Genomic DNA, 12,805 nt, shown 5'->3' with positions numbered 1-12,805 from the left:
CCAAGAACAAGATATCCATCACTCATCAGAAGCCTAGAGAGTTAAGAACTCAACGTCTGCCAATAGTATTTCCTTCTCTCTAAAGCAATTGTTATACAGCCTGGAATATTTGTGACTCAAAAATAAGTCAGAGGAGTTGTTAAACTGGGTATTGCTAGCACTATCTGGTCCAGCTACAGTAACAGCAAGGACTAGCTATTGCAATGGAAGAACTGATACTGAACTGTTAGTGAATAATCTGCCCATAGAAGAATCTTCTTGGTCCCAACAGCAAGTGTCTAAGCCCTGATAAACGAAGAAGTTCTTCAAAATTCTTCAAGCATGTGGAGACTATAGCCCCAGGTATTTTTATCATTCATATTCTTGGCTAACACATTTCTTAATCTTTTCAAACTCTTAATTTCCATGACAGTGCACAGCAAGGAGTTCCACAGGCTTATTCTGCTCTGTGAGTGCAATAAAGTCTAGAAATAAGACTCCTGAGTATGCAGGAAAATGGAAACAAAATATCTGCAGGGAAAATATCACCCCAGGCTTGCTTCAGGGTTGAAAGTGACTGGTATATGTTTTTCAACACTGAGAAGTCTTAAGGATTCTTTTTTTTTTTTTAGTCTTCACTGTTGGCACAAATATTGCTCCAGCAATATCATTAAAAACTAGGTAGGGATCAAACCAGTACTTTATGCTCTTGGGCTTGTAAGCCAAGAAGGTGGGATTCTGACGCGGCTAGGCGTTCCTCTTCATGTAGCCTAACACAAGCCTGTCATTCTCACAAAGGATGGAGGAATACAGGTAACACTCCTTGTATGGCTTTGAGTTACTATTTAGAAAAGGCCTCCTCCATCCACCTTGTTTGAAAATTTTCAAGATTAATGGCTTCAAACAGACAGCCTGGAACAGGGCTTCAGAGAATGCAGCTCTGAACAGACGCAGCTCTCATTTCTGAAGACATGGTTCACAAGTCTTTCAATGTCATGCTCTCTTCATCCATTTCAACCCAGGCAGTACTTCATCTCTGCGTCTAAGTCAAACGGAGAAAATTCACGCTTTTTCTCATACTTGATTACTCTGTGTGTGGCATGTGGCAGGCACGATGCGGCTACTGTGCTCCAGCACAAGAACAGAGGCCACATGGGGACTTAAGCAATGTTAAGTACAAGAAGCTTGATCTTGCTTGCACTGAATTCAATAGAAAATGTCCATTAGTTCCATCAGTGAAACTCCTGAGCAAAGTCAAAGAAGTTTCTTATCTCCACTCAGGAGGTCTCTGGTCTTTAAAAACCCTGGCTCATTGGTAGTTCTTGCAGGAGGCAAGCTATACTTAGGAATACTGTAGAAAGTATCAAATTCATTAAAAACAGGGTGCAGCTCTACGTACACAGGTCATTTTTCAGAAGTACCTAAGAATTTAAGTGTTGCTGAAATTTTTGTTTTCAAAATTAATTTTAATGTTTTGGGAGACTTCCTTCTTTATAATAAACAAAAGCAACAATAAAGACCTTTGCATGCTCTCAACAGCACAAGGTAAAAACGAAACCTGAAAATGGTGGCTCATGCCTATTTGAGGGAAGATAGGTTCTGGAACAAACCCACCATTCTTAGGATGAAGTGGGAGAGAGAAAAGGCAAGCCAAGTAATCTTTCCTTGGTTATGACATGGTCTTCCACACAGCAGTAACAAAACAGTCACAGTCAGTGAAGTAAGAATCTGATTGCTTGGAATTCTCTTCTAAACTTAGCTGACCTTGAGCTGTCCTGGCTCTTGCAGTTGTGTGCAGGATGTATGTATTGCACAGAAACCTCAACCGTCCGTCAAGAAAACCACTAACAGTTAACGTAAGCCAAAAAGCACGATCCAAATTACTAACTCTTTTGGATACTAAACCTACATCCTTTCCACCACCAGCATCTTCAGCTAGACAAATGGCTGGTTGTGCTAATGGGAACCAAACCAGAGAAGAGGAGAGTTTACATTTGGGGTTCCCAATTTTCTACTTCTGTGCTTACAGTGCTGAACATTTCCTAAACAATAGGGCATGGCTTTCTGAGCAGTAGAGAAGCAGTGTTTTCCTTAACCATCAGCACTGGTCAGAGCTCTTTGTGATATTCAAGGAGTGGAAGACTACAATATGACTAAAAATGCTATCCCTGGAGGGGAGGAAACAGTCATTGGATGTCAGGAAACCAGGCCAATTCTTGGGAAGAGGTGATGCAGGAAAAACTGTAATTCTGCTGCAAGGACTGCAAGTGGTGTAAGTTCTAGTAAACAAGTAGCAAAGTACTTTGCAGAGTTCTGAATTTTAACTGAAGGCTGCTGGGATTCCAAGGTTTAGATGATTTCAACACACAGAAATCCAGTCTGCTTGTGCCAGCATTTCAAAGGAAGACCTTCTAATCTGAGCAAAAAATCTCAGACTCTTTACATTTCATCTCTCACTTTGTACCTAAAACCGTAAGACAAAGCTGGCCTGTAACAGAATCCTTTTAAAAAACTATTGTATCTTAATCACACACACAGTTAGCTGGCAACTGACATCAGAGCCTCTGTGTTGGTGCACATCTTCAGCTGGTCAGCTACCTGTAGTAAGGGAGAAATCCTATTTTGTAGGACCCGTAGATTCAAAACTGGATAACATCTCTATAAACAGCTACCATAGGGAGCAGGCACAGAGGTAACCCTAATATCTCTAATATAACATTTCTGGATGCTGGTGCATTATAAGGGCAAAGTGGCCAGGTGCATGCACTCTCTCTAGACAGTATCTCTTACTGACAGTGTCAGCAACCTGAAACAGAAAAGCCACTGCTCTGACACAATGGGGCATTTCTTATCTTCTTAGGCAGTATCTGAAATCAATAGCTTTCAGCTAGCACAATATGCTTTTAGAGCTAAAGAACCAGCTTATCTATATCTAGCTGGAGCGTGTCTCTGAGGTTTGGCACCACACTGAGTAAGCAGGGAGGGATATGCTGCAGCCCAGCAGTAGCCTTGGAAGAGGTATGTGAGTCACGATGTCTGAGTCACACTCTCCCGCGGCATCTGTCTTACAGAGAATCACAGCTGAGAAACACAGCTAACAGGCAGGAGAGGGGCCATCCAGCCTCTGTGCTCACCTGAGGGGGGAACTGTCTCTGCCTACATTATTCTTGATACATGTTTATCTATTAAACACATCCCACAATGGCAACTGAACACGCTCTGCAGGCAACCTATGCTATTCTGCGCTTCACCACTTTTATTGTTGGAAAGTATTTCCTAATGTTGAAGCTAAACCTCCCTGGGTGCATTTTAAGCTCACACAGGCCATAAAGACTAGTCTTGTCCTGTGCAGCAAATGAAGCTGTCTTCTCTAAACTCCACTCCCATCAGTAATTCCTGGCTGACTAGAGGTCTAGAAGACCTGACCTTTTTTGCTGCTCTCTTCTGGACTCTTTCCAACTTCAACCACTATTCTTTAGTACTGACCTTTGCCAGTAATAAATAACCATACAATTTATATGTCATTCCACGAACTGGCAGTGGAGATAAAAGTTCCTCACTTGCTTTCTCTGTTAAGTAAGCAAGCCAAAGCGTTGACTTATATGCAAACTATAGTCTGAACAAGCTTTACATACAGTATGCTGATTATCAAAAAAGTAGTTATCTCCCCCTCCATTACCTGTCACCCACACCACTTAGTGGTGTAAACTATGTAAAGATACAAAGAAAGAGAGTACCTGCTGCAGCAGACACAGTGGTCTTTGTCTGCGTTTTTCTGTCCTGAGAGTTCAAGCTGGAAGGCATATTCTTCTTCAATACGTTCTCACTAGCACAGATCCCTTGCTACAAAAGGAGGAGAGAAAATAATGCAACTAAGAAACTCGCTGGCCACTGGCACTCATAAAGCTCCCCCTGGCAACATCTCTAAGCCTGACTGTGGAAATGCAGCAAGAGCCAGACCAGGGTGGCTGGGGACATCCTGTGGGAGAGACGGAGAAGGCAAGAAGGATGACAGCTGCTACAAATACAGGGTTACTTCACGTGCAGGCAAGATATCTTTCTCTCTTACAGACAGAGAATTGAGGAACTTGCCCAAGCTGCACAAAAAACTTGTGCAAGCGTGAGTGGAAAAGTCAAACTTTCAGTACACAGTCTCCAAAGCATAGCAGAGAATGCAGCCTATAGGTCACTAATATTGAGGAAGCTAATGCAATTCAAAGTAGCTCTTGGGCTACAAAAGTACATTCTGGGCAATAGGCAAGCTCTGAAAAGGTTCAGGTTTGAGTAGTGCAAAGGAACATATAGGAAGATCCAGCTCTGAAACTAATCACTGTGACAGCGTACATGTGTTTGCTCACTTGCATCATTTCTGTCTCAATACATCTGAGAGGCCAGTCTTTAAAACCTCTCTCCAAATAGTGCTCACAATATACCTCCCATGAAGATGATACTGAGTGGTTTGCAAAAGTACCCAGGCAATCTGGTGCACGATTCACAGCCATGCAAAATTACTTGGTACTCTACCTCCTCTTGATCCACTTTGGTCATAGCTTTGTCTTCAGCTTTATGTTCTTTGGCAAGAGGGTGATCCTGGAAACCCTTTTGTTTTAGTTTTGCCATGGAGACCCAAGCTGGTTCAGAGGAAGCTGTTTCCAAATGTGGAGAGGAGACTTTTTCTACAAAAGAAGCATTTTTGAAGTAAAGAAGGGATTTTTAGGTCAAGTCCGTCTAAAGCTAGTGTTTTTTGTTTTAAATCCTTCAGCATCTGTAATACCCTTTGAACACTGCGGAGATAAAATTACCTTCCCTGATGATTTTGTCCTTGGCAATAACTGTTTTCTGTTTATTCTGGAGTTTTTGACCTGACTCTGCTTCCGTTTAAGTCAATGGCAAAACTCCCACAGAGACCACTGTGAACCGGATTTTGCCTTTGAAACAACATCCTTACATTGCAGATTAAATGAGCATGATAACCATTATTTTTTCATGTAGGCCGTTAAATACAGGCTGCCTTTTCACTTTTTAAATATTTTAAATGAAGTGACTGTAGAAAAAAATCACACCTAATGCAACTCCTAGTTAAGGTTTTAGCTGCTGCAGTCTGGAAAATTAACTACAAAACAGCAGCAAGTTTTAAAAAGCTGTGTTAAAACTCCAACTATATGTGCAAGTAGGTCACACCAGAAATCTTTCAGAGGCCCTTAAGCTATTACTCTGTTGTTATTCTTGCTGGAACACACCCTTCATTAAGATAAGTCAAGAATTCTCTTGACTGGCCAAGTCATCAAGCCAATTAAATTATAGTGCTGACAAACTCAAGGCTGAATTTGGTCCTTGTCAAGAGGACTTTTATCTTTTGTTTTCCATTCTGCCAAGGTTCTTACATGACCACTGTTATTTACAATGTCTGGGTAAAAATACAGCATAAAATACCTGAAGGTTTATGACCATTTTGCTTCTTTGCCACTTCTTCTGATCTTGTCTTGGGAGAATTTTTGTCTTCTAGGAGATCTGTTTTTTTAACAAACGATTTTGGGCTGATAGGAAAGCACAGAGGTGGCTTCCCAGTGCCCACCAATTTCTGATCCTCTTTAACTGAAGCAGAAGCAGCAACAGGAACAGCTGAGGGGATCAACTTTGGAGATTCCGCACGGCTTTCACTCTGGTATTTGAGTAAAGAAGATGTTCTCCTTAGTCTGACCCCAAATGGGTTTTCAACGTTTTGTGCTTCATGGTCAGCCCACTCCACAGAAGTCAAATGAAAATCACTGTCCTTACAATCTCGATCAAATCTACCCGAGCTGTTTTTTGCCGATTCCTGGATGACTACATCAAAACGTGTGTGTTCTTTCATCATACCTTCAAACAACTCTGGTCTTATAGGGGACGTTGGGGAACTTCTGGTATAGGAATCTTCCTTTGAATTTGAACCCCCTGAAAGAGATCTTTGCCATGCTGGTGCAATGGTAAATCTGACTGGTTTAGCAGAAGCAGTCTTCCGTGGAGTTTTAACATTTTCATCTGAAGATGGACTGTCTTCCACTGTTTTTCTGTGAGAAGCTGTACTGCTTATCTGGTACTCCCTACTGTCATCAGCGGAAGAGATATTACTCTTCAAGCCAGCCAAACTGGAAGAGGCAAGACATCCAATGGAAAGTCTTTCAGAAATATTTGAGGTGTTGGCCTGTTGACTGCCTTGGTTACCCTTCGAAACAGGAACAGTTTCTGCTTTAAAACATACTTCCAATTTACTGGGAGGTAGCATGCAACCTGCTTCCAAGATAAATGCAGCAGTGTCTATTAATCTTTCTGCATTGCCTTTGGATGACTGAAATTCCATTCTTTCACAAGTTTCTTTGTCATTTCTTCTTACTGAGCTGTTTTCAGGCTTCAAAACAGCTACCGTCTTGATGTCAGAAGACTCTGAATCAATTACCACAATCTGTGAAGGGCCTGGCGCAGTACCTGAGACAATGTGGTTGGACTGATTCTCAATAGTACCCAAGCAGGCTTCTACTTTGCCAATAAACAGTAGATCCCCCTTTTCCTGGTCTTTAATGTTTGGGTCCACAGAATTTACTGAGGACCTTTGTGTAACCTCTGCCAATATATCCTTGCCCTCTGTTTCCACACCATTGCTAAACAAGTCAGCTGCTACTATGTCTGGAAACACAACAGCTTCTACTCCAATTTGTTGTGATTCTGGAAATGTAGATACTTCAGTATTGTTGTTTTGCTGATGTAATGTCAATTCATCAGCAGACTCATCTGAACAGTGTGACATTTTTGCACTGTGGTGCTCCTCCATGCTCACTGGAGAAGACTCAGGTTTCAGAAGGGGTGCAGCTGCTTTATAGTGATGGTCCATGCTGGGGAGGCATGTATCCTCTTGCAGCAAAGCACACGAGTCTTCTGCCACAAGTGTGGAATCATGAGAGTCACGGGCAGCATCAGTGGGACTTCTTACACCTTTTGTCTCCATAGGATCACCTCCCTTTGCACAATACCCCACCTGGGCTGATAATCCTATATTAAACACAGGAAAAGAGTGTGCACTTAAAGGTTACCATACAAGCACCATCTGCATCAGTAATTCATTCCAGTTAGTGCAGTCATTTAGCACACGTTCCTCAGGTGTCGGCACCATTGCCTGATAAATAAGGCTGTCGAAAGTGTATTTAGAAATGGGCTGTCCAAGTGAGGAGACTATAAAGGTTTTAGTTCAAACATATCTAATCCCAGGAATGACTGAAAGTTGTTGTCTGCTTAAGTGTACCAAATCAGTTGCTCTTCAGTTCTTTTCTGTGCATACCACTACCTCTAAGACTACCAGCCAGATTTCCCTAGACATTTCTTCATGTGTGCGCCTAGAGCAGCTGTCTAGAATGATCTGGAGGATTTTCTGTATTTCAGCAGAACATCTTAGCATCAGGTAGCTCTTCCTCCTGCAGCTCCAGCAGGGCTGCTGAACATCTGGATAGCTTAGATGTGTCTGCACACACAGTAACTCTGATGTGTGACAGCATCAGGTCCTGAGTCCGCCCTGACAACAAAGTGTCAACATTCCCACTACACTATAGCCTTATCATCAGCCAGTGCATTTGTAATGCAGTGTTAAAGAGAAAAGTCTTCAGTGCTGTTCTGGAGAAATTTCATTCGTTTTTAGAATTTAAAGATACAACTGTGTTACCACTGGCAATTAACTACTATTCACATGATAAGAGGGGAGGTGGCAAAGGAAGATATAGTAAACACAAGCCAATTAAAGTCACCTTACACACATAACAGATATAATGCTGAGGTTAACATTTTTCTGAGTATCACAGAACTCAGATCCCCAGTCAACGAGCTCTAGCCAACTGTGTAGCACACAGGTACTTCTGAACATGCAGCTTTCACCTCATGTATTTTTCAATGCTGCTCTCAAAGCTCACCATTCAGCACCACTGCGTTGAGTGGAGTACATGACTTTTCCATCATAACACTTCAACAGCCAGGACTGGTTTTATGATATAAAACCAAAAGATGCCTAGTTTGAAAGGACTTACAATGCAAATAGGTCCTGTCAGCTTTATAGGGAAGAGTTCACGGACCCAAAGTAGCAATACATAAGTCTTCATTACCTTCCCAATCACTTTTATGCTGGTCATTTGCAAGTAATTCTGTCGAATTTCCCTTCTTTTCTGGAGTTGCAGGAAGACATGCTTCACTTTCCAGCTCTTCCACCTAATGATGTGCAGTAATATCTTTTAATTAAAGAATAATGCACAAAAAATGTATTTTATACACACACATGTTTATGAATACTCAGAACATAGACGCAAAACCCCCATCCTGTAATTTACCAACACTGTGGGTAATGTACTATTTCAGTTAAGAACCTAGAAATCATTCGTGTTTAAAATGTCAAATGCAGCCCACTGATGTCTCTTGAATCTGAAACATTCTGGGATTGACATATTCTGAGTGAACAAGTACATTTTTAAGACATCACCAAAGCTAACTGGTGGCATAGAACAGACCAAGCCATTGAGAAGAGACATTACCACCGCTTCTGGTACCTCTGATTGACTCTCCACAATTAGCTTTTCTTCAGCAGTTGCACCAGCTGCAGCACAAAGAATATCCAGCAAAGATGTCATAAGGCCCAAATTTCAAGGAAACCTCATTCTATATTACTCTCATCCTGAATTCCCCTGTCGCGCTCCTCTCGACCTTTCTCAGGGCAGTGCACTTCTAAGTCCAGGACAGATTTTTGTGCATGATTCTCTGATGGAGAGGTGAACATGCAGTAGAGAAGCATAACTCCTTATTTCTGTTATGCTCCAGATCAATAACCTTTTCAATCTGGTGAACTTCACCTTCACAATGTGTTTCCTAGAAGCCAGGATGAGAAGCATCTCATCCTAATTTCCCACATGCAGAGCCACATTCCTTCCCAAAGTCCTTCAGTCTTTCCTTTGACAAACAAAGAATAAAGTTAAAGCTAATCTGAAATAGTTTGTAGAAATAGATTTAAGCTTATTTAAAACTGAAAACTAGGTTTTCAAACAACAGAAATGCTTTTACAAGTGAAGTGTAACCCACAAACTTTTTGGCTAAATAATGAAAAACCAAAGCTGCACTTTTCTTTAGCTCCCATGATAATGAAGTTTTCTGAGTCTTTCTTTGGTTGGTTGGTTGGTGGATAATAGGTGGTTTCCCATTTTCCAATGGAAGATTAAAAAAAAAAAGTAAAGGAATGTGGACAGGAAAGAAGAAGAAATAAATATTAAAGTAACAGTTAAAAATTCATATCCACTTCCTTCTGCGCAGTGATTCTTCCCCAGAAAACTTACCTGGGGAGTTTGCTGATTCTTGTTGGTAAAGCCTTTCTGTTTCCGTGGGTTTATGGCAATCCTGTGCCTGGCGGCTGAGGTGTCCAGGCAGCCAAGGGGACTGGCAGGGATGGTGAAGTCAACAGGAAGGCAGCTGCTGCCCCGAGAGCTGGGGGCCCCCAGAGTGGTGGAGGATGAAGGACTGATGGGCCTGGAGGAAGCTCCAGAAGGTATCTGTAAAACACAAACACGTCACTATACGTTTTGTTTGGCTTCCCCACATCTCTGAAACAATTCCTTGCCTAGCTCATTCCACTTCAGAAGCCTGAAATGGCTGTATTTCTGGACATAAATCCTCACTTTAAAATGCATGTCTAATGTCGTCTCTGCATAGAAATTACTCAGTTCTGTGTGTTCAGCTGTATGTTACACAAAAGTGAGAAATTCCTGTCTCTGCCTCTCCCACAGTAAGAGCCTCAGCTTGTCCCCCTCCCAGTTCTTAACCGGAAAACCATTTGCAATATATGTATACACCAGCAGGAGACACTGGTGCAGTTTTTATAGCTGCTTTTTCATCCCAACAATGTGACACATTGCAGGAGTACATTATTAAAAAGCCACAAAAGTAGCAGGGATGCTTGCTCCTCATTATCTGTATTTCTAAGAAAGTTACTAAAGCCACTTTGCTCTTTTAATATCCACTCTCCCAGGAAAATCAAATGCTCCTCTCCAACAAGTATCCCAGAACCATCTTCCAGACAGTGATGCGGATCTCACCCTTGCAGCAATGCTGCTCTGGGGATCTAAACAGCAGTAACCTTAAGTTATGCTATGAAAAATAAAGGGTTAACATAATTGTTTGTAGAGGGACCCCTAAACGTGCAGTTTGGTTCGTTGTGTTACTGCTTTCGAAACATAGACCAGACGTTGGAACATTGGCAAAATTTCACAGACATGCCAAACAAGCTTCATTCAGTGTAACGTACCTCCTATTTTGGCTTTGGCCATAAAGCTAGGTGAAACACAGCCATTTAACTGCACTTGGCATTCAGATTTTAGTTTTATTTAGGCTTAGGATATAACACAGCATTTAAAACATGTATGGTGATGAAGTTTTAAATATAATGAAAATATCTTCCTATCTGAGCTACAAAAATTGTCTAGGTACATTGCTTTGTGTTTAAGATAACTAAAAACAATTCCTTTATACTCCATTGAATTTTTTTAGTTCCTAGATCTGAAATAAACCACAACAGAATGTATTATGACAGATACAGACTCTTCTCATGAAAAATTTACATGCTATGAAAGACAGAAAGAAGAACACAGCTAGCAAATAAGCTAATTACTGTTATAATTCTACAAGATTAATGATAAACCTGGAAGGATCATAAGAACTTACAAAAACAGTAACACTGTTACTCATTTCTACATACAAGTTCTTCTGCCTTTCAATTATAAAATGACGGTTGTGCTTATTTAATATAAAAACACCTGCAGCTGAGCTACTGCTGTACACAAACAGCAAATTCCCTACTCCACTGAGGATTCAGGTATTTTTGTCTCTGCACACTGACAGTTGGTAACTTCTCTCAAGGACAGCGCAGCAGACACAAGATTTCCACATCAGTGTTTAAGTGTAAGATAGATTTGGTGTTTGTTGGTTATTGGGCAGATGCAGGAGCCTGCACAAGGAGAATGCTGCAGCTAGGAGACCCATTTCCTGAAAAGTGTTTGTGCCAGCCCCACGAGCTGAGACCCTGTTTTGGTTTTAATCAGTCCTGGTTGAAGATGCCAACAAGGAAGTTAGATTTCCATAAAGGTTATCTGGAAAAGGCAGGGTAATGCTGGCTAATGTCTCTGCGAAGTCACTTGCTGCTTGTTTTGAGTGATAGCCTCACATTTAGCTTTAGATTAGCCAGAAAGTAGGTCTTCATAGATGTGGAAAGCGCTGAGAAGTCACATGCATAACACAGCAGTGTTTCACGCAGAGGTGACAGCAGCGTGAAGCTCTTGGAAATCCCAGTGAAGCAGCACAGGGAAAAGAAATGAATTAACCATCATCTCAGCAAGATCCATGCAATGGTAAAATGTAAACTACTACACTGTGCGTAACTTCAGATTGCTTAGGCTCAAATCCTCTTTTTTCTTTACTATATTCCTGTACAACACTGTTAAATGGAATAACTGGTGTAGATTTCTTGGCGCTTTTCACAATTGTCCTCATCTTTGGGATGAGATTTTTCAGTTTATAATTTGTGTTCTGCTAGCTCAAATGCTGGTATTACATAGTTTCAAACGCTACTGCAAAAAATGATGATTATTTAGGAAAAGGGTTTTTATTTCATTTAAACATCTTGGCAAGATTTCTGCTAAGCCAGGCTCCTGACTAAGAAAAGTATTTGGGTAAAGGAACATACATGATACTATAAAGAAGCTAGCCAGATTCCTAGTGAGTTTGGAAGAAAAATGAAGACACTTTAAGTGGGGAATCCTGTGCAATACAGAAGAGAGAAAAAAATTTTCTCCTGTCCCTGCCTTTCTTTCTTGTAAGAGATGAGGTTGTAACACTGAAAGGGCTCAAAAGCTTCAGAACTGGATAGAAAAGGGCTTTTTGCACTGTAAGGAAAAACAGAATGTAGGCTTACAAAAATGGAGCATTTTATTCAAAATATAAGACAGGAGATAAGTTAATAAAATGTACATTGAAGTAAAGATAAAATATATAAAAGAAATTACTAAAAATAATTACGTTCCAAGTTACCTAGATCACTTGGGCCTCTAAAGTGGTGTGACTAGTAATCTGCTATGAGGGGGAGACATTGCTTTATCTTTCTATCCCTAAAGGAAAAGATCTAGGAATAACTGAGCGGGAGAGTGTCTGATCTCAACCACAGATAGGAAAGTTGAGCTAGCCTTGCCCAAAGGTTGCTCTCTTCCTTCTCAAAGGCTGGCCAAAGAGAGAGGGAAAGGGAAAGCTTCCTTAGCAGTGGGACTGGCACTAACTGACCCTCAAGGTCCTTCCCTGGCTGCTTAAGACCTTCTTAATCAGGGAGGAATCTTCTACATACCCTGCTACCTCCCCTTTACGTGTGGGCTAGTCTCAGTTTCACAAAGGGTTAGATTTTGTTCTCTCTGGTGAGCTTTTCAAACAGGGATTTTGTATGGAAGACTGCAAAGCTTGGGCTAAAAAGACCTGTAGCTGTTCTGGACCCATAATTATTCCCCTTCTCAGCTCTGTGGCAGATTACCTTGCTAGACAAGGACTATTCCATGAACCAATCAGCTCTACCAGAGCGGCAGCTGCCATTGTCACTGGCATTTGAAGACCTCATTGGCATAAATGTGGTCTGACTCGTCTTTTAGACATTATATTAACACTGGAGAAAGCCAATACAAGCAAATCTTGCAGGCTTGTCTTGAAAGCGTGAGATGGGCAGGAACTAATTAAGCTTCAAGCGGCAGGGACAGACTGTAAATTTTTCCAAGCTGGTCAAGGTTTAGATTGT

General features: G+C 41.3%; 1 protein-coding gene across 8 annotated transcripts in view; it reads right to left on the bottom strand.

Annotated features, from left to right (window-relative positions):
• The window catches only part of KIAA1210 (KIAA1210 ortholog), a 45,858-nt gene that overhangs the window by 2,227 nt on the left and 30,826 nt on the right, over positions 1-12,805 (bottom strand). For 7 of the 8 annotated variants that reach the window (XM_037408582.1, XM_037408586.1, XM_037408588.1 and 4 more), the window contains 5 exons: positions 9,318-9,530; positions 8,103-8,205; positions 5,413-7,005; positions 4,504-4,655; positions 3,717-3,822 (listed from right to left, as the gene is read on the bottom strand). In XM_037408582.1, the coding sequence (XP_037264479.1) occupies positions 3,717-3,822; positions 4,504-4,655; positions 5,413-7,005; positions 8,103-8,205; positions 9,318-9,530 (2,167 nt within the window). Of the gene's footprint in view, positions 1-5; positions 2,578-3,716; positions 3,823-4,503; positions 4,656-5,412; positions 7,006-8,102; positions 8,206-9,317; positions 9,531-12,805 lie in introns of those variants that run through there. The other variant, XM_037408589.1, reaches the window with a different exon arrangement.

The sequence above is a fragment of the Falco rusticolus genome, chromosome 14, assembly GCF_015220075.1.
Source record: "Falco rusticolus isolate bFalRus1 chromosome 14, bFalRus1.pri, whole genome shotgun sequence".
Classification (NCBI taxonomy): Eukaryota; Metazoa; Chordata; class Aves; order Falconiformes; family Falconidae; genus Falco; species Falco rusticolus.
The sequence above is the reverse complement of the archived record's forward strand: the minus strand, read 5'-3'. Positions and strand labels throughout refer to the sequence as shown.